Here is a 25306-nt window from a genome sequence, read left to right on the forward strand (position 1 = left end):
ATGACCTAATGTACCCGCTGAAGTCCCGCAGAGGTAGACAGATTGCTATTGCGCTAGGCTCAGCGGTCCAGAATATCCTTGTCCACTGGCGCACCCCCACTGTCCCCTCCATTACTGGTTGGCTACATAGACTCTGGCAGGTATTGGGTATGGAGAAGATGTCGCTTACAGTGGCTGGGAATGTAGATCAGTTCGAGGAACTATGGCAACCCTTCCTGGCGCTACTGTCCACGGAATTCCGGGAACTCACCTGCCCGAGGTACCTTCGTCTTCTTAGGCTGACGCCACCGGCAGCCCCGGCGGATTAGGACGAAGAGGGAATAGGGGATTAGGGGGCGGGGGTAGGCTGTTTGGGGCGGGTTATTCTACTACGGGCCATTGGACGGAGGGGTTGGGGTATTGTTTCCTTTCTCTTTTTTTTCTTTCTGGGGATGGGGGGCTCGAAGGGACTGAGTTGAGTTTTGTTGGATTGCTGTAAGCTACTCGCGCTCAGCTTTGGGTGGGGGGTTGGGGAACAAGAGAGGGTTATGTGCATTGCCTTATTGCCTTACAATTGATGTCTTCCCCTCCTGGACCTCCGACCTCCCCTTGATCAGAACTGTTGACACACGCTTCTTTTTCTTTTCATGGTGTTGTATGTAACCTTAACCTCCTACTCCCCCTTCCCCATGTTCCTTTTGTTTCAATAAAAATGCTTTAAACCTAAAAAGTGACTTAGGGAACTGCTCTTTCCAGATCTGCGCTGGCTGGCGCGGAAAAAAGAAGAACTGACGTCAGCACGTGGAGGCGGCGTCTAAGTACTCCAACGACGTCATCACGGCGCCCACGACGCCGACGACAGACGCGGAGCCGCAGACGACGCATACCGACGCGCAAGGGTACTGCTACGCAAAACTTTCCGGATCCAGTCTGACGCCTGGGGATATTCTAAGGTAAGGAATCTATCACTAACGTGTCTCTTTCAGATACTGCCCCCACCAGTTAGGAATGCACAGCAATGGGCAAAATAAATTGGCTTGGTGGCTGGTGAAGTAGGGGATGAGCAACTGGATAACTCTAAACCTTTGAAAATGATTGCAGGAGTTGCTTGGTACAAGTCAACAACCCCAAGGAGCATGCCTTAGCCACACTATATTTAAAGCGCTCCAAATTAGAGTCTGCCTCCTCTCCAAAGAGGTGGGACACATCACAAAGCATGTCCTATAGGGACATAAGAGAATAAAGTGGATTACATTCATGCAGGTCTACGAAGGACAACAATGGTACCAACCGCCCTGCCCAGGGAACCTGTAGCATACAGGCTGTTTTTAATCACTTGTTTTGCCCTGTCTTGCCCATCATTGTATGGGCCAAAGAGACTATGAGATCTTCTGGGACTGCAGGCAAGATCTTGCGGGCCATGCCCCACATGGCATGTGGGAAGGGCTCTGGAAAACAGACCACATTCATGGACACCACAGTGCTAAACAGGCAGAAGAAAATATACATTTGCCTAAAGCATCAATTCGCTTGGATTCCCTAGCTGGATGAGTGGTTGGAAATTAGTTTAGATTTAATTTACTGGTGTAGGCCTCTACAATTAGACTTATTTATTTATTACATTTATATAGCGCGACAGCTACCCGTAAGGGTTTCCCAGCGCTGAAAGACAATTGCAGCAAAAATACAATCCAAGGGGAATTTTTTTTGAACAAAAAGCCAGGTCTTCACGGCTCTACGGAAGAGAATAAAATCAGGCACAGATCTGTGATGTTTGGCCATCTCTCTATTTACAGTCGAGCAAAAACAAGTATTTGGCCAAGTAGCAACCAAAGTGTCTGAGGGGGCATAACTTAAAGAAAGAGATCTGAATTCACTGGCCCAGGCTGTAGAATTTCAGTGAGAACAATATTTTTGGTTTCAATGGAGGTTGGCTATATTTCTAGTGCCTCCGCTGCTCCCTTCAACCAACACAGCAAACAAGGCACTCTCTTCCCTTGGAGGTCAAGTAGTATGTCAAGCTCTGTCTCAGGAGAGGTTTCACTCCCATTTGCGTTCTGCAAATCATCAGTATAATGTGTAGCGAGCATAACAACCCCAGCACCAGTATCATCATACACATCTTGCAGTGCCCCCTACTCTGGCACAGGGTCAGAGTAAGAATGAAGCACTTATCACACAACGTAAGAGTTGTGTTTCAAGCCCAAACACCAAAGACACTTCATTTGATCAGTGATGAACATCTTTTTCCTGCAGTTGTTTTTGGTTGAGACATCTTTCAGAGCACACTGAAATATTACCGCACAGGGGCAGCACCTATATTCATGTCCGCTCAGTCACTCTGGAATGGCATGGCACCAACACAGAGCAACACGGAACCAAATAGTGTCACGCAGATGCACTACTATGGGAAAAGTTTTGGGATCAAGTCTAGGGAAATATTCTAAGGTGAGGAACCTGTGGTTGGAGGTATCCATCAGAACATTTATTTTGATGTAATTGTGAAAGGGCAGACACCACATCTATCACAAAAATAATGCCCAACCACATATAAAGGCCCCAGATTGTTTTTTGTGTTTGGTTCGGGGCATTTCAGTTGGTCTAGTGTGGATTAGCATGACCCTCAGGCATGTTTCACCTCTGAATACTTTGCTGAGGATTTCCCAATGTTTGCTGATCATTTTATTTTAATGTTTTGTATTATTTTTCAGAAGATCAGTGTGTTGTATTATCTCTGTGAATTTTTTTTTAAAGTTGGACAAACTGACCATAGTGAAGATTTTCCTTAAAGCATCATGGATAGAAGCTATCAAATTCAAGTACCCAGCAGCAGTCTGTGACTTTGTAAAACACTTCTCTGAAACACCTCACTGATTAAGCATAATTGTTTTAGCATAATTTTGATGCTCAGGAAGGATAATTGGCGTCTGCTTAATGTGTGTGTATATGTATGAAGTGCAGCTTTTGACAACAACTTGCAACAACGGGAAAAGAGGCACAGAAAGAAAGATTTTCCTCAAGATCATGCAGTGATTCAAGTAGGAATTAAGGGACTTAAAAACAGGTTTATTATCGCCAAGACACCAAGGAACGACATTCACAGTTCCCTAGCTATTATTCATCTTTTCATCCACCTGAACACATATTTCACCATCAAGAAAATCATTAATTTTTAACTTACAAAAGTGTACTTACAGCAGTTTTATAAGCACATTCTATATAAAACACAAGATTCTGTATAAAATGGACCTCATCCAAGCTGAAGATAATGTGAAGACCTAGAAAAGAGAGAGAAAAGCAGACATAAGAAAGCACAGTTCACATTTTGATCCTTAATGGTATGTGCAAATGAAGTACAATGCTTTTATATATGCCATTTATGCTTCTTGGTATTCTGAGATTTCCAAGCTAGTGAGCCTGTAGCACACAGAAGAACATACTCTTTACTTCTTGTCCCTTGAGCGAATACTGCAGCATCATTATAACAACCAATGATCCATAGTGTCCCTAAGAGGACTTATTTAATATTGACATATTCTTGGAAAATCAGTGGCTACTTATAGCAAGCAAGAGATCCATAGTCCAAGTATGAAGATGGAAAACCAATATGAATATTAAATGTGTAATGCTTCTACCTCAGTATAGAGGGAAACCCCGAGAATAACAAAAGCTTCAGTAACCAATGCAAGAAAGGGAATTCATATACAGCAGATGTTAGAACTGGGATTTCTGGTTGGCTAAGGCTTGCGCCAAAGCCAGGCAGAAACCAACACTCTAGTCAGGGCAAGGGAGTCACATGCCAAGATAACCCCTGCTCACCCCCTTGGTAGCTTGGCACGAGCAGTCAGGCTTATCTCGGAGGCAATGTGTAAAGCATTTGCGCACGCACACAGCAACAACATCCCAGGCACACTACAAAAGGAACTCCACACAAGGTTATATAAAAATAACTTTCGTATTGTCAGAACACATCAGATAGTAATCACACAATATACATTGTGCCAACTGGCACGGGCAATATTCACAAGGGATTATTTACACAGGACAGGGCCACGTGGGCCACTGTCAGGATCAACACTTAGCAGAAATAGCACTTTTAGAACATAGAATAAGTGTAGCACAAAATAACACTTGTAGAACACAACCAGTAACCACTAGTAAAAGGTAGGGACACAATACGTAATACTAATCACCATAGGCATAGATCACGCAGGGACACAAACTCACTAGTATAAACTATATTAGGCAAAACAACCTCCTAAGCATGAAAACACATTATGCCATCTCCTCACTAGTCTAAACACATTAGACCCTGCCTCCAAAGTGTAACTCTCATTAGGGGCGTAAATCACAGAGTGAAGTACAATCTCACTAACACAAACCTACATAGGTAAAACAACCTCATATTCATAAACCACAGTTTAGAGGTATAAAACACAGGGTGCACAAAACATACTAAACGCATTACATTTCCTAGCACCACATTTAAAGCACACATCAATCACATTAGGGCCTTGCGCTCTATACCTCTCCCAGTCCCCCAGGCCAACTGGCCATCAAGAAGGGGCTCAAATGCCCTGTGTCCAGAATGTCAGGGCGCGCTGCCAAGGTAGCGCCAGTCAGGGGTGTGCCACCAGAGCAAACCTAAACGTTGCAGCTGCCCACTACTTGCTGGGCAGCTGAGAACAAGAACAGGGCCTAAACGATGCAGCTGGCACTAAGTGCTGCACAGCTGTGGACGGCCTGGCACCTCTGTGCCACTTCTGTCCCTCTCAGGGAGTCTTTCCCAAATGGTGCCTAAACGGTGCAGCTGCCCACTACTTGCTGGGCAGCTGGGAAATAAACTACGGCCTGGGCCCTCACTGGCCCTTAGGAACAACTGACTGTGCCCCCTGGAGCCATTTGGCTCTTCAAAACACGACATGCCCACTGGTGGAGCCACTCTGGCTCTGGGAATGAACATGCCCCCAAACGTGGGAGCCACGGGGCTCAGGAAAGCAATTATGCCCCAAGGGCGAGCGTTGGAGCAATCTGGCTCGAAAATAAACATGCCCAGAACGAACTGGCACCACGGTGCCTGGGGGACCCCCACTGAGGCCCCTACACTCTAAGTAGCCACTCGCTAGAGCCACGCAGGCTCTGGAAGTAATAATAAAAATGTTGGGGCGGCCCACTGCCACCCGGGACCGCCCTGAAGGCACCTCTGCCACTGTGGATCGCGCAGGCTCCTAAAATCATCATGCCCCCACGGAGCCATCTGGCTTTGAAAAAGGTGCTGTGTCAACGTGGGAGCGCTCGCTGCCATCTGGGGCCGCTCTGGGAAACAAAATATGCTACCCAATACTTATGCCCCAACGGTAGAGCGAATGCGGGGGGAAGGTCCTGGGCCCCTCGAGGCTCTATACACCACTACTGCCCTTCCGGGGCGGCATGGGCCCACGAAGCCTTGGGAACCCAAAGGGTACTCTCTAAGCCCATCTGGAAACGTTGGAGCGGCCCGCTGCCATCCGGGGCCGCTCTAGGTGCCCCCATCATACGGACTAAAACAGGCAGCACCACTTGGCCGCCCGGAGACCCCCCCAGCCCTTTAACACTCACCGGGCTGTTGTGTGGGCGGGGACTCCTCCGGTCTCCTCCTCGCTGGGACTCCGGTGGGGATCTCCTAATTCTCTGAACCGGCGGCAGCAATCCCTGCACTTCTCCTGCGGGGCTCTACCCTTCGCATGGGAGCCCCGCAGTACCGCTCTAGCCAGCCTCTTCACCTGGTCCCCCATCTCAGGATCGGGGCTTGTGACCGGCACCCGAGGAGGCGGGGTAGGCTCCCAACCTCCTCTCTCCCACCACTTCCTGCCGCATTTCCTCTTCCGTCCGGCGGCCCCGCCCACAGTCAGGCGGGCCGCAGACGCGGCGGAGGTGGCAATCTTCAAACGCAGCTCGGGCGCGGCGGTGAAATGCGGGGTGGGCACCCGCTTGAATTTAAACAAACTTGGGGGTACAATCTCGCACTCCTACGAGATATACAGAGGCACCCGACAGGGATGCCCGCTCTTGCCCCTCTTGTTCGCATTGGCTTTGGAACCGCTGGCTGCACAGTTCAGGGCCGAGCGTGACTGTCTTGGCCTGACACTGGACGAGAGGGGATTTAGGATTTTCCTCTATGTGGACGACATCCTTCTGTATTTGCAGAATGGTGAGGAGGGGATAACAGCGGCAATAGATAATTTAAATGCTTATACCGTATTAACCTGACTAAAGGTGAATCGAATTAAGACACATATTTTTCCCCTAGACCCCGCAGCTCCCTGTCCCCTGACGTTCTCGATGAACACCAAGTGGTTCCCCCGGTCATTTCGATATCTAAGTATCCGAATATTTCATGACCAACGTGACTAACTAGACGGTAAACTGAACCAAGCTGTTCGCTCACTCAAATCAGAAGTGACATTTTGGGGTTCCCTCAAACTCCCCATCATGTCTAGGATTGTGCTCTCCAAAATGGTTATGCTACCATGCCTACTCTATTTCTTTGCAAAATCTACTGGCGGTTATCCCGCAAGTCTAGTTCAAAGAATTAGACATGCTACTGAGAGATTTGATCTGGGATGGGGGCCGCAATAGGGTGTCGCTTGCCATCGCCCAGAGACGACCAGAGGATGGGGTAGTGGGTGCCCCGGATTTTGAGAGCTACTACCTGGCCGCCCAACTACAGTGCCTGGAAGGGATTGGACTGGAGTCATTTGACTCCCTGCCCTACATTGACCTGAAAGGGAAACTACTGGCCCGACTGATGCTACCTAGGAGGCAGGTTCGATCCCAGTGCACTCTGGCCGCAGTGGCCTTGAGATGTTGGCGCAGGAGCACTATGCAAACACCAGAGGTCGCTCTGTACTCACCAGACGTGCCCCTGGTGGACTGACTAGAGGCGATGTCAAGGCCTCCTCCTCCTTTACTTTAACTCCGCTGAGGAAGTGGGAGAATGCAGGCTTATAGAGAGAGGGGGGTCTATATCTAGCGGGAGCACTGGTTTTCTTGGAGGACTTTATTTATCAATCGGATCTGCCCTGCGGGCAATTATTAACCTCCCACAGGATGCAAAAAACTTTCCAGTACCTATGGGAGGGAGGAACAAATTAACCTGACACACATGGGCTCTTACACGCCATGATCATGCTGGGATCGGGGAGACACCCAATTAAATGGCTCTATCGGGCCCTCCGAGAGATGGTTGGAAACCAATTACCTACACTGCGACAAAAAAAACTGGCCATAGAACGCCCAATCGCTGAGACAGACTGGAAACGAGCGCTGAGGCTACCCAAGACCATCTCCAGAAATGCTAGTTTCAAATACACCCAATTCAAAATCCTACACATGACCTATCTCACACTGCACAGACTCAATGTAACATGGGGTAGTAAAGACAAACAATGCCCGTGCTGTGCACAACAAGACGCTGACTTTAAACATAATATGGATTTGTCCTCCCTCTCTGCATACTGGCATCACGTCCTTAAGTCACTACACACAGTCCCCTACACAATGGGTATTGGGTCTGTTCCCCAGACCTAAACCTAAAAAGGTAGGGAATTAATTCATAGACCTAGCCCTAGTGGTGGCTAGAAGGAGGATAGCTCTGAGATGGAAGTCCCCTACTGGTCCCGGTTTATTGCACTGGGAAAAAGATGTCACAGCTTGGACCCCAGTGGAAGAACAAGCATTAATAGAAGAGGATAATAAGGGATTGACGCTGCCCCATAGCGGATCTGAGGTAGTGCGAGAATGAGAGGCAAAAGATATAGTTGAAGATAATGACTCCCCTGCGACCTCCTGAGCCCCCTCACCGCCATAAACAAACTCAACCCAGAACTGGGTCCCATGCACAGACAGAAATGAGTAGCCCCACAGAGTGACCTTCGGCACACCTCTACACTAACATTGCTATATATAGAGGGTATACAAGCCCGCCTGCCACCGAGATCATCTAACAAAATACACATAATCTGCTCTTACCACTAGGCGCTCATGTTGTTAATGAGTTCTATAAAAGTAAATGTCTTACATATATGATCAGCTATTGCAATACGATACGGGGAAGATGTCAGACTTGACTTAGCACCAGCCCTTGCAAAATGAGTTGTCGAACACTGCTCTTTTGTGAGACACTGCATTGTACGAACAACACATGCTTCCTTAGTTTATCAGAACAAAAAACAAATAACATATCTTGTTTTGGCATGCATTAAATGTCCAAGTATTGAAATGTTTGTAAACCCAACAGAACATACATGGCAATGTATCGTAATCATTTGTAACACTCAATAAACAGATGTTTTTTTATTAAAAAAAAGGGATGAAGTTGAGCCTGGTCCAGCCAACCAAGCACCAAGTAAAATGGAATGTTAGAGATTATCTATTTTGCAATCCCAAGAGAAAGCCTGAAAGGAGAACGGCAATAGGACAGGGTGAAGTGATGGGGGTGCAGGAAAATAGAGGGTATAGAGGCCTGCTGGCCAGAAGCAGCATTGGCTCCTTTTCACTGGTTAAGTGGAGCTATAAAATATTTTAAATAATGTGGCTTATTTTTCATTGTTATTGGATCTTTTTCTGACACAGGGAGAAAATATAAGCCTAGCCATATGATACGACATAAGGCATGATGTCCAGCTCTTGACTGTGGGTTAGACATCTTCCTCCCATGTACAGGATGTTCAGGAGGCATAGGGAGACACATTGGTGATTAACCAGGTGTGATTTTTCTTAACATGAGTTAATCTCTTATTCCAGAAATTGAATCAAGCATTCCTTTGTACTTGAGTTATTAAAGAAATAAAATAACTTGCCCTCTTAAAATCTAGGGCATATCACTGTGTTTTCAGGAAAAAATTGGAACGCCACCCACATCACCAACCCTTCCTTGTATAATGACCATGGACAAAATCAAAGTCCTTAGGGGCATACAATTGGTGCCTCATATGTCTTTGGAGTTGTGTCCTGATAATGTATTGGATAAAAAGTGCTCTGCATCTCCCGGATGTCAAAAAGCTACAACCTGGAACAGTTTAGGAGTCACTCATATTTTTACCACTAGGCCCAGTGTTAAAAAAACGTAGGAAAACAAAGCTAAGAAAAATGATGCTCACCCACAAGCCAGGCATTCCTTTTGGCTGGCTGCACAAAAGCTTCTAAACACAATGGGGGGAAAACACTCTTAAGAAAGCAACTCTGGCTGGCTGGTCATGGATCTCCACGACTGAGAAGAAACAGAAACAGCATGGCCAGCAGCAGCTGCCATGGTCCGAGACATCTGCTCTCGCGTAGTGGCCCGTGGGGTGTGGACGGCAGAGGGGGCACTGAAGCAAGGCCCAAGTGAGAGGGATATGGGGATCGGGTCCACCCTCAAGCCTTGCTTTCTTTCCATGACCTGCCGATACGGCAGCAGGGCTCCTGGAGGCTCCCTGCTATGGATGCTGCCGGGGTCCTGAGGGTAAGGGCTCTGGGAATCATGCAGAGCGCTGTGGGAGGATCAATCGGGGGCAGGTCCCAGATCCCAAGACAGTCACCCTGATGCTGCAAAGACGCCTCTAGAGCACAGCGGTGAAGTGACTTTCATCAGGTGTGGAAAGGAGCTGCTCCACTGAGGAAAACCCTGACTCCACAGGTAACAGCCGCTCACCATACTCTACACAGGGAGCCTTGAACTGGAAACAGGGATCCCTCCCCCATTCTAATACTGGAACACCCACCAAGAATGCACATGAAGTGCACACTAACATGCCGGACGCAAAGACCAGGTGTGCAGTTAAAGCGTTCCGCCGAACCGCCTGGAGCTGCTGGGCACATAGAAGAATACATGCTACAAACGAAGATTAAGAACGCTGATAGTCTAGCTGGGGTAGAGGCAAGGCCCAAGCTTAGAGGCTACAGGCATGGGAAAATCTACAAATAAGCATGCACGACCCTAAAGGCTATGGAGGCGCCACAGGTGCGGCGGAGAGATGAGACCATGACTCCCCCGTTATCGCCATGAGACCATGACTCCCCCGTTATCGCCACGCACCACCCAGGGTGACACCACCAAGGCAGATAAATCTGACACTATCCTCCAGGCCATACTGGACTCACGCAAGGGCCTGAACTAAAAATGTATGCAATTGCTATTAATGTAGGGCTGCTGAGAGCTTACCACAGGAGGCTCACCGACAGGGTGGAAGAAACCCAGTCGACACTCGCTACCCTTCGGCTGTTAGTGTCCACTTTACAAAGCCAAATGAATTAAACATGCCGGGAACTGTGGCTCCTGCAGGGCAGAGCAGAGGACGCAGAAAGATGATCTAGGTGCAATAACATTACATCAATAGATCTACCAGAGAGCATAGTAAGACATTCTGTAGAGTTATTTTTGGGAGACTAGTTGTTAAATACGGTCCTCCCGAACACTCAATCTAAATATTTTACTGTGAACAGTCACACAGGTACCCCTAGCAGACCGCTATCCCTGGGTGCCCCTGTACACCACTAATTTACTAAACTATTGCAACTGATATGCCATCCTTCAAAGAGCTAAATACTATGGCGCAAGGGAAGCGGAAGGACACAAGAGCCATATCTTACCAGACTATACGGGTCTGGTGCAGAGGAGGAGACAGAACTTCCTGAAGGTTAAGCAGGTTCAAAGGGCTCTAGAGATCCATTATAGTCTGATCTACCTTGAAAAGGACTAAGTCTCAAAATAGGTCTCACTTTTTCTCCATGCCAGAGGAATTCTGGCGTGGCTGTAAGATGAAAGTCACAGTGTCTCCTCGATACAAAATGACCGGTCTGACGCCAACCGGAGCAACGGCACAATCTGCAACTGCCATCCAGGGCGCCTACAAAAGCAAGCAGCAACGGAATGGGCCTCCATGATCTTGAATATCTGCACAAGACGTGAACCGAACATCAAGCGACTTAGAAGCCAGTGAGGATGACTTGGAAGTCATACTATCCGGAGGAAGGAGTTTACCGATGTTGGGCTCACTCATCACCCCGGATCAGCAATGAATTGATATGAATGGCTTCTGGCATACCACGAAGCACAAATTAAACTGTATAAGTTATGTCTGGACTGGAACAGTAGCGGCTGTGACATCCTACAGCAGAGGAGACATTGTATTAAGATTGCAAATCTGAAGGACACTCCCCCTCAGAACACTTCGGATACATAAATATACAAGGACTAATGTTGAGTTTTTGGTTTTACATTTGATTTTGTTATTTGTAGTTATGGTGGTCAAAGCCCGGTTTGGTTTGACCAGGGCACAAGGGGACACTCCTAGCTATACACAATCATACTCATGCAGTCCGAGACACGCAACATATTTATAACAACTAGTACAGGATGCACTGCCTGTGAATCGATTCCGGTAACGAGAACAACCATCTGCTTCCTCATTGATTACGTAACACATCCCATCGATATAGGTTCCTCACATGAAATGTACGAGGTCAGGGCTCCACCGCAAAACTCTATGGGGTAGTTTCTTTCCTCCGCACGTGGAAAGTATAGACTGCTTGCCTGCAGGAAACACACTGGACAGCAGCAAAATTAGAAAAGCTGGGAAATGGATGGAAAGGCCAGATATATGGCACATTGTTTTCTGCCTCTTCACAAAACGTACGCAGATGTGTGGCACCCTGGACCCCCTTGTGATACACTGGACCACTGGTAGGTCCTTATGGTAGATTCAACATAATAGATGGAGCTTAAGACAGGATCAACATTTTGATAGCAAACATCTACGGGCCCAACACCAGACAACTACACTTCCTTGAATTTCTCATTACGCACCTTGTCTGCTCCCTGGACACACACCGGCTATGGGATATTGACGTTAATATGGTGCTCAATTGCACTCTGGACAGCTCACTACCCACCTCCATCAGGTTTTAACGAGCTACATTGGCACTAGTATTCCGGTGGGAACTGTAAGGCTTGTGGAGAGAAACACAACCCATGAGCCAGGAGTATTCCTGCTACTCAGGGGTACATGGCATACACGCACAACTAGATTTATAGCATTTATGCCACTCATCTTACGCATCCACAAAGTAGAGTACCTGTGCTACACAGGCTCCGAGCAGAACCCCGTGCCATTGACATTATTGATGGCGAGGGAATGGTCGACGATACCAACATGGAGATTAATTACTGCCTGATGCACTACTAGACCCCCCTTCACCCCAGTGCATACTGTGATAAGTGAGTCAATTAACGATTCATTTAAAAAACACAAGGACACAGCCTCCCATTCGAATATAGAATAGGACGCGTACAAGATCATTATTAGCAAACTATGTATTAAGACCTCTTTCTGTGTTAAGAAAACACTGATGAGGGAGGTTCTAGATGTGGTGACTCGTCTCTTTGAACTGGAAATTATTGAAATCGGAACACCTGCAGAGAGACCATGACTGCAGGAACTGGCCAACACTCATCGTATACTGATGGTGCGCCTTCACTGCACACATTACAAAGAACATACTTAGCAAGACAACATGGGGGAGGAGAAAGACCAAGATGCCTTCTGGCCTGGCTATTAAGGACAGACACCCTACAGAAGCCAGTCATTGCTATAAGGCTCCCCATGGGCAACGTGGTCACATCACAGGCCAAAATAATTGGGACTTTTTGTGGAATACTATAAACTTTATACACCACTCAAGCAACTAGGCGATACACCCAAATAGGTTAATTCTTGACTGAGACATGACTCCAGGGCATCACAACTGCACAGTCTCTTTAAACATGGCCCTAGAGGTGCAACAGATTAAAGTGGCGATAGATCAAATAGCGAAAAGGAAATCGCCAGGAACAGATGTACTTCCTCAGGAATTCTATGCCACTTATCGATTACGACTAGCCACCCACCTGAACAACATTTATACCACTGCATTTCATACAGGACGGCTCCGGAATCTACCAGATAGACTGCCTTTATGAGCCTCCCAGGACCCATTTGATGTCCGTTATACCACTCACTATCTCTCCTAAATACTGAATACAAAATATTAAGGAACATTATAGCCAACCGACTAATCCCTTACCTATCGGGGCTGATACACCCAGACCAGTGTGTGTGTTTGTTCCACGCAGCAAGAGAATATCAGACGACAACTACATATCATGGCTCTGGTCAATAGACATCCAGGGGAGCCAGCAGCCGTCTCATAGGACATACAAAAGGCCTTTGATACACCAATACTGCCCTACTTATTCAAAGTATTTACATGGATGGGAATCAAAGCTAACCTCCTGAAATGGATACGACTGCTACACACGGAACCACTGGCCAGGGTGTGCACAGGCAATACATTTTCTGATAGATGGTGGTTGTGCAGAGGCACCCTCAGGGATGATCCCTGCCACCCATTCTCTTAGTGCTGGCCCTCAAACTACTAACAAGCCTTTTGAGATCCAAAGGCTCAGTGTGGGTCATCAAAATTGAAGAAGTCCCCATGCAGCCGTATGTACATGGATGATGCATTACTGTTTGTCAGAGACACAGAACAGGCTCTAGCCCCCCAAAAAGAACAAACATTAAGTGAATTCGGGAGGAATCGGGAATCTGAGTTCACAGGAAAAAAATCTGGTATGTTTCCACTCAAAAGCAGGTACCTAGCAGACCACCCCCTTTATCTAGCAAACTCTCTTAAATTTGAACCCACCACTAAAACATATTTAGGTACCCAAATTTACCACCCCCTGAAGGGGGGCAACTTGGACATCGGACCATCCCATACTGGCACTGTCTTCTGCTCTCCACTATCAGACGAGGTGCCATCATAAAAAGTATAATTCTCTCCCACCTTCCATATTTTTTATGGCCTTACATTTGAGCTTACTGATATCATTTTTCCGTGAACTATAATCCAGACTTTTGAATCAGATATGTGGAACTACAAGCAGACGTCTGGCAATAGACAAAGCAATGTGCCCACTGGATAAGGGTGGAATGGGGTACCTAATCTGTAGGCCTACTATATGGAGACCCAGCTGGTGTGGCTGGCGAGGTGTCTGGAATTAACACAGATCCAGAAAAGTAGGACATAGTCCACATCTTGGGGGACAGGAACTTTCTGGGAGTGTCGCTGCACATCGGCAGGCCCAAACTCTCCTTTCCCTGCGCACTTCGGGCTATCGAGGCATGTTCGGGCACCTATACCAGAACAATAGAAGTAAGCACTCCATACTTTCCAGAACTTCCAATCTGGGCGCCACAACACATGGCAGCAGTAGTGGCTAACCACACCATACAAACATGGCACCAGGCAGAGATCACCATAACTCTTGATCTATAGTACGAGGACAAACGTATCGCATTTCACCACCTGGTGGAAGGCTATGGCTTGCACGATGGTCAGTTATTGACCAATAATGCGAATAATGACACATGGGAGAAAGGCTTACTGGAACAATCAAGTCAGGAGTCCTGATCACACTGTTGACCTATGGCCTTTTATAAATCTATACATGCACTAAAAACCAAATGAGAGCAACAACTAGGGGAAGATTTCTCTGAGTGGGGCCATGTCCTCAAATACACTAAAATAGTCAGCAAGAACTTCAGGCTCAAATACACACAACACAGCAATTTACATTGCACTTACCGGTCACTGACGATACTAGCGAAAATGTACACAGGGCTTCCATCGGACTGCCTGAGATGCCAAGACACATCAGCAGATTTCTTCCATATGGTCTGGGTCTGTCCACACATACGTAGTTACTGGACATCTATAATTAACTTTCTGACTTCCTGACAGGACGATTGCTACCAAATACAATGATGTTGTGCCTCCTGGGCCGATCCGCCAGACACCCCCAAATCAAAGTGCACAACTAAATTCATAGACTCAGCACTTCTTCTGGGAAAAACAGCCTACAGTTATGCATCGGAAGGCTCTACCCTGACCCCCAATAAAGATCTGTATTCAGCACTTGATTAAGTGGAGTACTGCAGAAATCAATATGTTGAGACACATAAATAAACAGGTGACACTCCTCACAGAGTGGGACACACTGTTGTTGGCGCTACAGGTGAAATCAGATGAGATTCCACCATGAACGGACAAACTACATGACACACATCTACCCTACTACAGATTAGTGGGCACAAGGCCACGACAAGATGACTGTAGCACACCAAAGGCAGACACATTCACCCAAGGCACTACCATGCACAAGCCTAAGACATATTGGTGCATGGCAACGCAAGCACGACGGGACATCATGGGACCACAGACTCACTCAGCAAATGCAATGAGTTGATGGACGGAGCGCTATAACTTTTCAGACACTCACCCACAGTCACAGTTCTGGGTTGAATACATCATCTTTCTTTAGTTCACTTCGCCACCCCAGTTCAGACGCAGCTATATGCAAATCAGTCTTGACCCTGTGCCTCATGGGAACATTCCAGCCCGAACTGCCAAACCATGTCTTCCCTGGACCGGAAACAAGTATCCTGGGACCGGTTTCGGGCTAACCGTCCTCATCAGCCAGGCTAGCTTCAATCCAGTGGCAAAGTGAGCAAGGGACCTACGTCTGGGCATACCCTGCCAACTTAGGGCAAACAAAGCAAACACAAGGAGATGATGGACGGAGAGCTGAAACTTTTCAGAAACTCACCCCCAGTCAGAGATCTGGTTTGAATGCATCATCGTTCTTTAGCTCACTTCAACACCCCAGTTCAGACACAGCTATATGCAAATCAGTCTTAGTCCTGTGCCTCATGTGAATATTCCAGCCCGAACTGCCAAACCATGTCTTTGTGGTAAATATTTGATTTACCGTCCTAATTTCTATGCAGGTAAGTACTTAAACAAAAATAACTCAATCGGAAAGAAAGATGCAGAGTCCGTGGTGTTAGAGTTCTTAGGGGTTTTATTCCTTAAAAAGGAATGGTTCTGGTACCGGATATCGGGTTCCTGACACCACTGGGGTGCAGGAAGGGATAGAGCATACTTTATTGACATTACATTACTTTTATACTTAATATACACAATAGAAGTCAATGCAGAAGGCGTAACAGCTGAGAGAAACAAGATAAGGATACACACGTGTTAACAATACGTAATCAGAAGGCGTGAACTAAGGCGTGCACAGAGGTGTGTTCTAGAAACGTCACATGTAAGTGTCAGAAGTGGGTGGCTCTATGACAGAATAGTGCAGAGTCAGCAGGAATCGGTAGCTAGGATGCGCGCGCAGCTGCATGACGTGTGATTGACGTAAAGTTGGAGGGTGCAGGGGACTTGACATTTACACTAGAGGAAAGAGACAGAAGTCTGGCATGTCAGATCAACTCGTTCCTATATCATATCTGATATCTGATGTTTGGGAACCATATTATCTAGAAGGAAAAGGTCTCTCGGACAGAGGCTATCCTATACTGACTATGAGTGCGTGCACATGTGCCTACGTGTCTGTGGGTAAAGCGAGGGGGTATGGGCCTACCATGGAAACGGGAGCTATGAATTACTTGCATGGAGACAGAGAGGCCGGGCCCTTTGCTCTGCAGCCGGGGGTTTGTTTATCTATTCTGCTGGACTGGAATGTGTTTTCGGGAAGCTAAGCTTGGCTATACTGATAGCATGAAGGTAAAATACTGTCTTTGGCAGGCAGACAGGCCGAGCCAGGCTCCGCTCGCCTCGCAGGGAGTAGGACATAGTTCACGGTGGGGGCATCCCACCTTGCAGTTTCAGGAGGCAGAGATGCTTTTCGGAAAGAGGCTTGATGACAGAAAACAGGGCCTAACTCGCACAGAGCCAGGAATACATGAAAGTGCACCATACAAAGACGGTGGCAAGGCATATTTAGGAACGGAATATTCAACCCATTCAGGGTGGATCTGAAAGAGGACATGTTAACGTTGGACGCAAATGTGTTTGCGTCTTCATAGCTGGCACAGGAGGGAAGTTACATGCACTTTAAGCTCGTACATGGAGACGGTGGGGTACACGTTAGGGAACATTTCTTGACCATAAAATTTATATTTCCTCATTCCCTCCTTGTTCCCTACGGACCCTTCATGATATATCAATCGTCATTAATCTATTTATTTGAGTAGTTAGCATCATCTGCTCATCCTTTTTCACATGGGATTTAGAACGTTGACTTGAATGGGGAGTGCAGGATGTGGCGCACAAGCCGCAAATCGCCGGCCCACATTGTAAACATAGACAGCAACTGAATACTATAAGTAGAATGGTTCCAAGAAGTGACAGTATTTTCCAACCCCAATCTGATATGGAAGTCCAGAGCCAACCGGACCAAGTCCAAGTGCCTGGATTCTGATGTATCTGACTAGCTATCTTATGGAGGCGGGTAATAGCCTTATATACGGACGGAGCATTATCTGGGATGAAAACGCAACAAGCTGACCCGAGGACCTTACAGGCTCCTCCGCGATCGGCCAGTATGACGTCAATAACAAGACGATTTTGAAGAACGACAAGTCTCATAGCAGACTGTTCCTCAGTCAAGTTACCTAGGGCGGAAGTGGTCTCTTTCACTACTGCTTCGAGAGTTCTGGTCAAGTGGCGTATAGACTTACTATTAAAGATAGCCCCTAAGTAGGGAAAGAAACCTTTGTTGAAATCTGTGAATTTTTCCCATGCCGTTTCCGTATAGTCGACAATTGGGAGATCTCTTTTGGGTCTGTGAACTAGACGGGAATTTCTATGATAATCTGGTGGAGCTAGGAAAACAGGTGGCAGTAAGAATCCAATGTAACAGGTCCCATCCCAATCTATAGGCAAACGTATGTATGCTGTCTGACCACAAATGAAATAGGAATGACGTGTAGCTTTGAATGTGGACTTGCCCTTATCACTAAATTCGATCACGGTAGTACATTTACTATGACCCAGGTGTATTGAACCCTTCTTTCTAATACATAATTCACCTTTGACTGGTAGTACTGACATAGTGGGCAGGTCTGGTTCGGTTTCGGATTCAACATTCAGAATCATGAGGTTGAGTGTAAAATTTCCTAATCCATATACTTCATTTTCTAGATCAGTTCCTGTTCTTTTGGGGACTCCCTCTTTGTCATGATAACATACTCTATGCAGAACTGTGTTCAGGTTTCCCCATACCCAGTTACCCTGATAAACTACGGAATTCGAATCTAAGGCATTAATCAAACTAAACCAGGCTCCACATGAACCATTGTGTGTGAACGGGTACGGGAAGAGGGGCAGAACTCCTTTGTATTTCTGGTAGGGAGGGAGTCGGCCACATATCCAACAATTTGTAGCGTTGCTGGTCTGATGCGAGTGGTGTAACATACTAATGAATGTATTGTTGTGCAGCGCAAGTCGGTAGGACAATTCATGAAGAGGTAACTCGCTAAAAGAATGCTCGGCAGTGTCATTAGAAGAAGAATGTGCACGTGTAGCAATAGGAAAATATATATGCAGAAGTATACTGGTGACAATAATCGTAAGACTTAAGGAAAACATAATCCATAAGGTGACAATACAGTAACTTTTTAGAGATTTGCAGTAGCGTTGCTTCTTGATCTGTTTCTCTCTATCTCTCTCTCTATTGGGGTCTAGGGGATACATGTCAGAGACTATTTAACCGATTCACCTAGGGGAGGACTTAAACAATTAAACTGTCTGACTTGCTAGACCGTAATTTCAACTTGTATTCTTCTTGCGGAGTTTTCTCTACCATGGGAGGTTTAAAGTCACTAAAATCTGGGCAGTCCTTTGAGGGGGTGGAAGAGTCAGTTTCTGGCAGCAGCAGTTCATTACATTTTTTTACGTGGCTTGTATGTATCCACCCTTTTCTGCCCTCCACCTAGATCGCGGTCCTCGTGGTTAGAAGGACGAGCTTCGGCTCCTGCCAACGGGGCTCCAGCGGACTCCTCCTGTCGAAGTTTCGTATCAGCACAGTATCACCTGGACGGACATCGTGTGGCTTTACATCAGTGTTGTCGGGAAAAGCTGCGGCAACCTGTGAACGACATGATTGGAGTGCAGACATCAAGGAGGCAAGGTAATCTGTCAGCATATTACAATCAACATCGGTTATTTTCTTAGGCATGGGCGTCCCCCACATATTTGGTGGCCTGCCGAAGACCACCTCATACGGAGATAGCCCTGATCTCGAATGAGGAACCATCCTCATATAGAACAATGCAACTGGCAGGGCGACTATCCAGTCGACCCCTTTCTCTTTACAAACTTTAGCAAGACGGGTTTTCAGTGTCTGATTGTGTCTCTCTACAAGGCCAGCTGCCTCGGGATGTCGGACGCAGTGGAATTTCCACTGATATCCTAGCAGGAGTGAGACCTGCTTCATGAGCTCGGACGAGAATGGCTGTCCATTATCTGAGTATACGATACGAGGCAAGCCGTACCGTGGGAAGAATTCTCGAACCAACTGCTTGGCAGTGGTCGGGGCAGTGTAGTCTGGGACTGGATATGCTTCTGTCCAACGGGAAAGTGCACAAACAATTACGAGGACGTACTTGAATCCTCGACAACGTTCCATCTGGATATAATCCATCTGGAGGACTTCAAAAGGGTGATCGGGAGGATGAAATCCACCTTGCTCTACAGGGACGCTTTTACCTGGATTGAACTGACAACAGATCATGCAAGTACGCACTTTCTGTTTTGCTGCTGCTCGTAAATGTTTGTTGTACCAGAGATTCTGTAAACTGTCTAACATGGCTTTTTCTCCCAGATGTGCTGGACTATGTGCTGTATTTATTATGACTTGAACCATAGAGTCGGGGAGAAACCATGTAGATTTTCCCTTCGTCATCCATCCCTGATCTGTCTGGACCCCTCCTAGTTCGGACCATTTCTTGATTTCGTCTGGAGTAGCATGTGTCTGAATATCGATTACATCTAGTGTGGGATCCTTAACAGTCATACAATGTGTCGGTACTATTGCCTTTGTCACATCAGTTGCCTGGGTGTGAGTCAATGCGTCTGTAACTTTAGTATGTGCTTTACACTTCATGATGGATATGCCTGAAGGCAGATGTATTGCTTCTAACAGTGCTTGAATGAGGGGACCGTGATGGATCTTGGCTCCGTGGGAAGTCAAGAAACCTCGTTCTTGCCATAACATTCCGAAGTCGTGTACGACTCCGAAAGCATAACGGGAATCAGTGTATATGTTAACATTTCTGTTCTTGGCTAGTATACAGGCTCGGGTCAGAGCGATGAGCTCTGCTGCTTGAGCGGACAGTGTGTCAATACGATGTGTTTCTTTGACTTCGGTTTCAGTGGTTACTGCGTACGCGGCCACTAACTCTCCTGTACTTGGGGCGGAGCTAGCCGGCGTCGATGGCGGACGTGTGAGCCTTCGGCTCCTCGCAAAGCTCCAGAATTATCCTGCTTAACTATCCTTGATGTGCTCGAATTGGCTGTAGCTCGCCCGGAAACATCTGCTGGCACCCAGGGCTGCGATTGAGGACCTTTTCGGCCGACTGCAGGGCATGAATTCCTGAACATTCCGGAGCATTGTGCCTGGTGGCGCGGCGGTGGCGGACTAGGCCGAAAGCAGCGCACTATCCTGGAATAGAGGCCGGGCGACGTCACTGTACGTGCGGCCTCAACACCGGCGGCTGTCGGACAACATGCAGGCCGATGCACGATTGAGACAACTTTTGGATCGCAAAGTCCTCTACCTCCTACTCTACACGGACCCTGTGGGACAGGGGACTGGAGAAGCGGCGGAGCGGTGAAGCACATAAACCCGAAGCACCACGCCACGTGGTGGGGCGACAACGAGCCCGGTGTCGCAGCCTGGCTGTTTTACAGCGGTCGCATGAGGCTCTGCCACCTGCCCTTATCCTGTTGAGGACCAGATTGCCTGGGGCTGTTGATGAGGACCTGGCCACCTTTGGCACTGGGACGTTCTGAAACTTGTGGACGACGGAGTACTGCCCGCCATTGCTGTCGCCATTTTCGGCGCACCGGATATCCGACCACTGGCGGCAAGGTATCGAGAAACGGAGCAGATCCTTCCACGGCCTGATCGGTGAGCCTCCTTGCTCAGTGCTGTCACACATCGGAGAATACCATGGGGAAGAACGATGCAACCCAGGGGAAGATCTCCTTTGAACGGCGCCGTCTGAAGGGATCGGAGGTGCCAGCGCCGGACGCGTCGCCGAAGGGTGCGACGGCGGCGCCGACCCAGGCGCCAACAGAGCTCCGGGACATGTTAGCAGCCATGGAGAAAGGCATTCAAGATAGTATTGCAGCGGTGGGCACCAAGATAGACGCTCTGTCCTACCGCATGGACCGTATGGCAGAACGTGTGGACAAACATGCGGAGCGCCTTGACATGGCGGAGCACCGGCTCACTGAGGCTGAGGAAGCCCAAATGGAGTGGGACAAAGAACGCAAGCAATTCGATAGACTCCTGACTGTCATCAGGGACAAGACAGAGGACCTGGAAGCGCGCTCTCGCAGATCCAACCTACGAATCACAGGAGTGGCGGAATCCACGCAAACAGGGAAAATGGAACTATACGTGGAGAAACTCCTGAAAATACTCTTGGGTGAGGAAGTCTTTTCCCCCATGTTCATTGTGGAACGCGCCCACCGCACACTGGGCCCGCAGCCTCAACCCGGCATGCCACCTCGCCCTATAATCGCGAAACTGCTCAACTATCGCGACAGAGACACTGCTTTGAGGGTGGCGAGGGAGAAGGGCAAACTCCAACATGAGGGCATGAACATCTCCCTCTATCCGGACTTCACAGCCAAGGTGCAGGAGGAACGGCGACAGTTCGCGCCGTACAAAAAGCAACTCAGAACACTAGGCCTGGACTATGCAATGATGTACCCAGCCAAACTCCGGATCAACACGGGTGGGAAGTCGTACTATTTCACAGACCCGAAAGAACTGCATAAGTCCCTCAAGACCTGGACACGGGAAAGGAAGGAGAACCGGAGTGGCCAGGAGGACGAGGAGGGAGTGTCTATGGAGGAACAGGACTAAACGGCGGCTGAAGAGGGGATTGACCCTCTACACAACAGATGGATCACGGACCCTGATGATATGTGCGCTCCGGCCTTGCAGGGGCACCTGCCTCACGGTTTGGGGAAGGACACCTTGATTACACAATGGACCTGGTAAGGTGATGTGTGCATCGTGGAAGAGTACATTGGACAAGCGGTGAGAGCTCGGGGGGGCCAGTTAGAGTGGGACTGGGTAGTACTTTTTGCCAAGCCTCGAGCATTGACTCTCGAATGGAGCTGGGAGGGGTGCGGTACAGACACTCTCTCGGAACAGTTCGTGGTGTACTATATTGGTGCGCTCTGCCCTGGTGCCTATGGTTGTTTTACTCTCTGAGGGGTTGGTGTCGGACTGTTTGACACTACACCTGTTGGGGGTACATGGGGGGGGTGAGTGGGGTCTGTCTGACCAGGTTGGGGGAGGTCGGCTGTGGGTGGGTTGCTGTAACAGGGGTGAGAGCGAGACTCAGGGTGGTTGGGGGGTGTGTTTGGTTGGGGTTGTTAAAGGGGTTTGACTGCGGAGTGTGTGAATTGAAGTGTACTGCTGTCCCTGTTCGCAAGCGCCGGATGGCGACTTTGAGATGGGGTGTCCCACTGTGTCCTGAATCACCATCCTTACGGACCATGCTCTGAAGCAACTTAGTAATGGCTGATACCACACCGAATTTGCATGCACGTGCCCCGAATGAACTGAATTTAATGACTTGGAATGTACGGGGCCTGAATGACTTCCGTAAAGTGAGGAAGGTCCTTAACTATCTCAGTAGACATCATGTTGACATAGCTCTGCTGCAGGAGACACACCTGCCACTCTCCAGCAGAATGCTAAAATCCAGGGGTTTGTCCGGGAACACGGTGGCTGCGGGTTACACTACACATGCCCGCGGGGTGTTAATTTGGGCCAATCCAATGTCACAGTTGCGGCTTATTCCGGTGCACTCAGACCCGGAAGGTAGATACGTCCTAGCGAGATGTGTGGGTAAGGGGATGGACTTACTGATAGTGAATGTCTATGGCCCTAACTATGACCACCCTGAATTTTATGTGACCCTGTCTGCTATTGCTAGAACGCATGCACAGCCTTGGATGTTGTGGGGCGGGGACTTTAACTTTGTGTTTGACCCAGCTCTGGACCGCTCTGCGGGCCCGGCTCGGAGACCTGTGGCCTCGGCCACGTACATGGCAGCTGAAATGATCAAATCTGACTTGGTGGATGTCTGGAGGGAGAAACATCCAAAGACGGGTGGGTTTACACATTACTCAGCATTTCACGATGTGCATACCAGGATAGACTACTGGTTGGCGCCCCCCCTGGTACTTAACAACATTAGCTCATGTGCAGTTCTCCCACGCACGCTTTCGGATCACTCCCCTATTCTTCTCCGCCTCGCAACGTCCAGGAGGGGGATCCCGGCCTTCACTTGGCGGTTCCCGCCTTTTGCGCTGCTTGACGAGGCCTTCAGGGGGGAACTAGCTGAGGAAATAGAACAGTATTTTGCAACAAACATAGGCACAGTGGATGACTTCTTTACGGTCTGGGAGGCATTTAAGGTCTACATCAGGGGGGTGGCGATGTCGAAACATTCTAGTGTGTTACGATCCATTCGGCGGGACCTAGCTACTCTGGAGACTAAGATGGCGGAGCTTGAGGCAGAGCGGCTACAGCTGGGCGGCGGAGTGGAAGGAGGAGTGCTCTCCCAACTTCTGTCCGAGTTTCAGGCGCTGGCGGACAGAGAGGTCCTCTATATGGGCAAATACGCCACGGCAAGACAATATGGGGAGGGAGAAAGGCTTGGGGCGCTGCTTGCACGCATGGTCCGCAGCACGAGACGCCCGCTAGTCATTGAGGAGCTGAGGACTCCGGAGGGAGACACAGTGACGGACGAGGAACAGATACTTCAGACGTTTAGGAGCTATTATGCGGAGTTGTACCGGTCTAAAACACAGGGAGTGGAGGGTGAGATGGAGGACTACTTAGACCATATAGCCATGCCGTTCCTCAAGAACTCGGACAGGGAATTCTTAATGGCCCCCTTCCACCAAGACGAAATACTAGAGGCACTGGCAGGTATGCGCTCGGGAAGCGCGCCGGGCTCGGATGGCCTCACGGTTGGTTTCTATAAGGCTTTTAAGGATTTGCTGTTGCCGCACTTGGTCACCCTGTTTGACGCCATCTGCGAGAACGGTGAAATGCCGACCACCATGCGGGAGGCGCTGCTCATCACTATACCTAAGCCGGGTAAACCCCCCGATCTTTGCGGCTCGTATAGACCGCTAAGTCTACTTAACGTAGACGCCAAAATCTATGCTAAGGTTCTGGCCACTCGTCTGGCCCTGTTGGTGCCTGGGTTGGTCGCTCCGGAACAGTCCGGATTTGTCCCGTGCAGGAATTTAACTTACAATATCCGCACAGTGTTAGGCGCGATGCAGCATATCAAACAGGAGACCAGCGCGCTGGCTATCTTCCTTGACATGGAAAAGGCGTTCGACTCGGTTGAGTGGCCCTTTATGGTCCGCGTGTTGCGCAAGCTGGGATTGGGCGAACAGTTCCTTCAGCAGGTTGGGGCACTGTACCATAGACCCTTTGCTAGGCTGCGCCTGGGTGATAGAGTGACAGACCCGATTAACATAGGTAGAGGCACTCGACAGGGCTGCCCACTGTCGCCGTTGCTTTACGCACTGGTGGCGGAACCCCTGGCGTGCGCCATGCGGGAGTACCACAGCCTGGAGGGTGTTAGCTTCCCTACTTATAAGATTGGGATATCAACTTATGCAGATGATACGCTGTTATACGTCAGAGAACCGGAAGTTAATTTGCCTGCGGTGCTTCGCGAGGTGGTCCGCTTCGGCTCGTTGTCGGGCCTGAAGGTGAACTGGGACAAATCGATTGCGTTCCCACTCACCCCGGTGACACGACAGTTCGAAATGGAATACCCATTGCAATGGTCCACCGACTCAGTTCGCTATCTGGGCATTCAACTCCACTCGGACCCGGAGGTCCTTGTTCGAGACAACTACGGAGTAGCTTATAACAACCTAGTGGACGACGTTGATAGGTGGATCCGGCTTCCGCTCTCACTCTCGGGTAGGATAGCACTAATGAAAATGGTGGTGCTTCCCCGGTTTCTGTTCCTCTTCCTGAATTTGCCTGTGGTGTTATCTAGGACCTTCTTTCGGCAGCTCACCTCGGTGTTGGTGAGACTGGCTTGGGGGGGAACACAGCCCAGAGTTAGTTGGAAGACTCTGATACTCCCTTGCGAGATGGGGGGGCTGGGAGCGCCGGACCTAGAACGCTATTATA

General features: G+C 48.5%; 1 protein-coding gene across 3 annotated transcripts in view; it reads right to left on the reverse strand.

Moving 5' to 3' along the window:
* PHKA1 (phosphorylase kinase regulatory subunit alpha 1) overlaps positions 1 to 25306 on the reverse strand; it is a 1293387-nt gene that overhangs the window by 1036528 nt on the left and 231553 nt on the right. For all 3 annotated transcript variants that reach the window (XM_086942009.1, XM_086942008.1, XM_086942010.1), the window contains exon 5: positions 3175 to 3257. In XM_086942009.1, the coding sequence (XP_086798135.1) occupies positions 3175 to 3257 (83 nt within the window). The remainder of the gene's footprint in view (positions 1 to 3174; positions 3258 to 25306) is intronic.

The sequence above is a fragment of the Lissotriton vulgaris genome, chromosome 10, assembly GCF_964263255.1.
Source record: "Lissotriton vulgaris chromosome 10, aLisVul1.2, whole genome shotgun sequence".
Lineage (NCBI taxonomy): Eukaryota > Metazoa > Chordata > Amphibia > Caudata > Salamandridae > Lissotriton > Lissotriton vulgaris.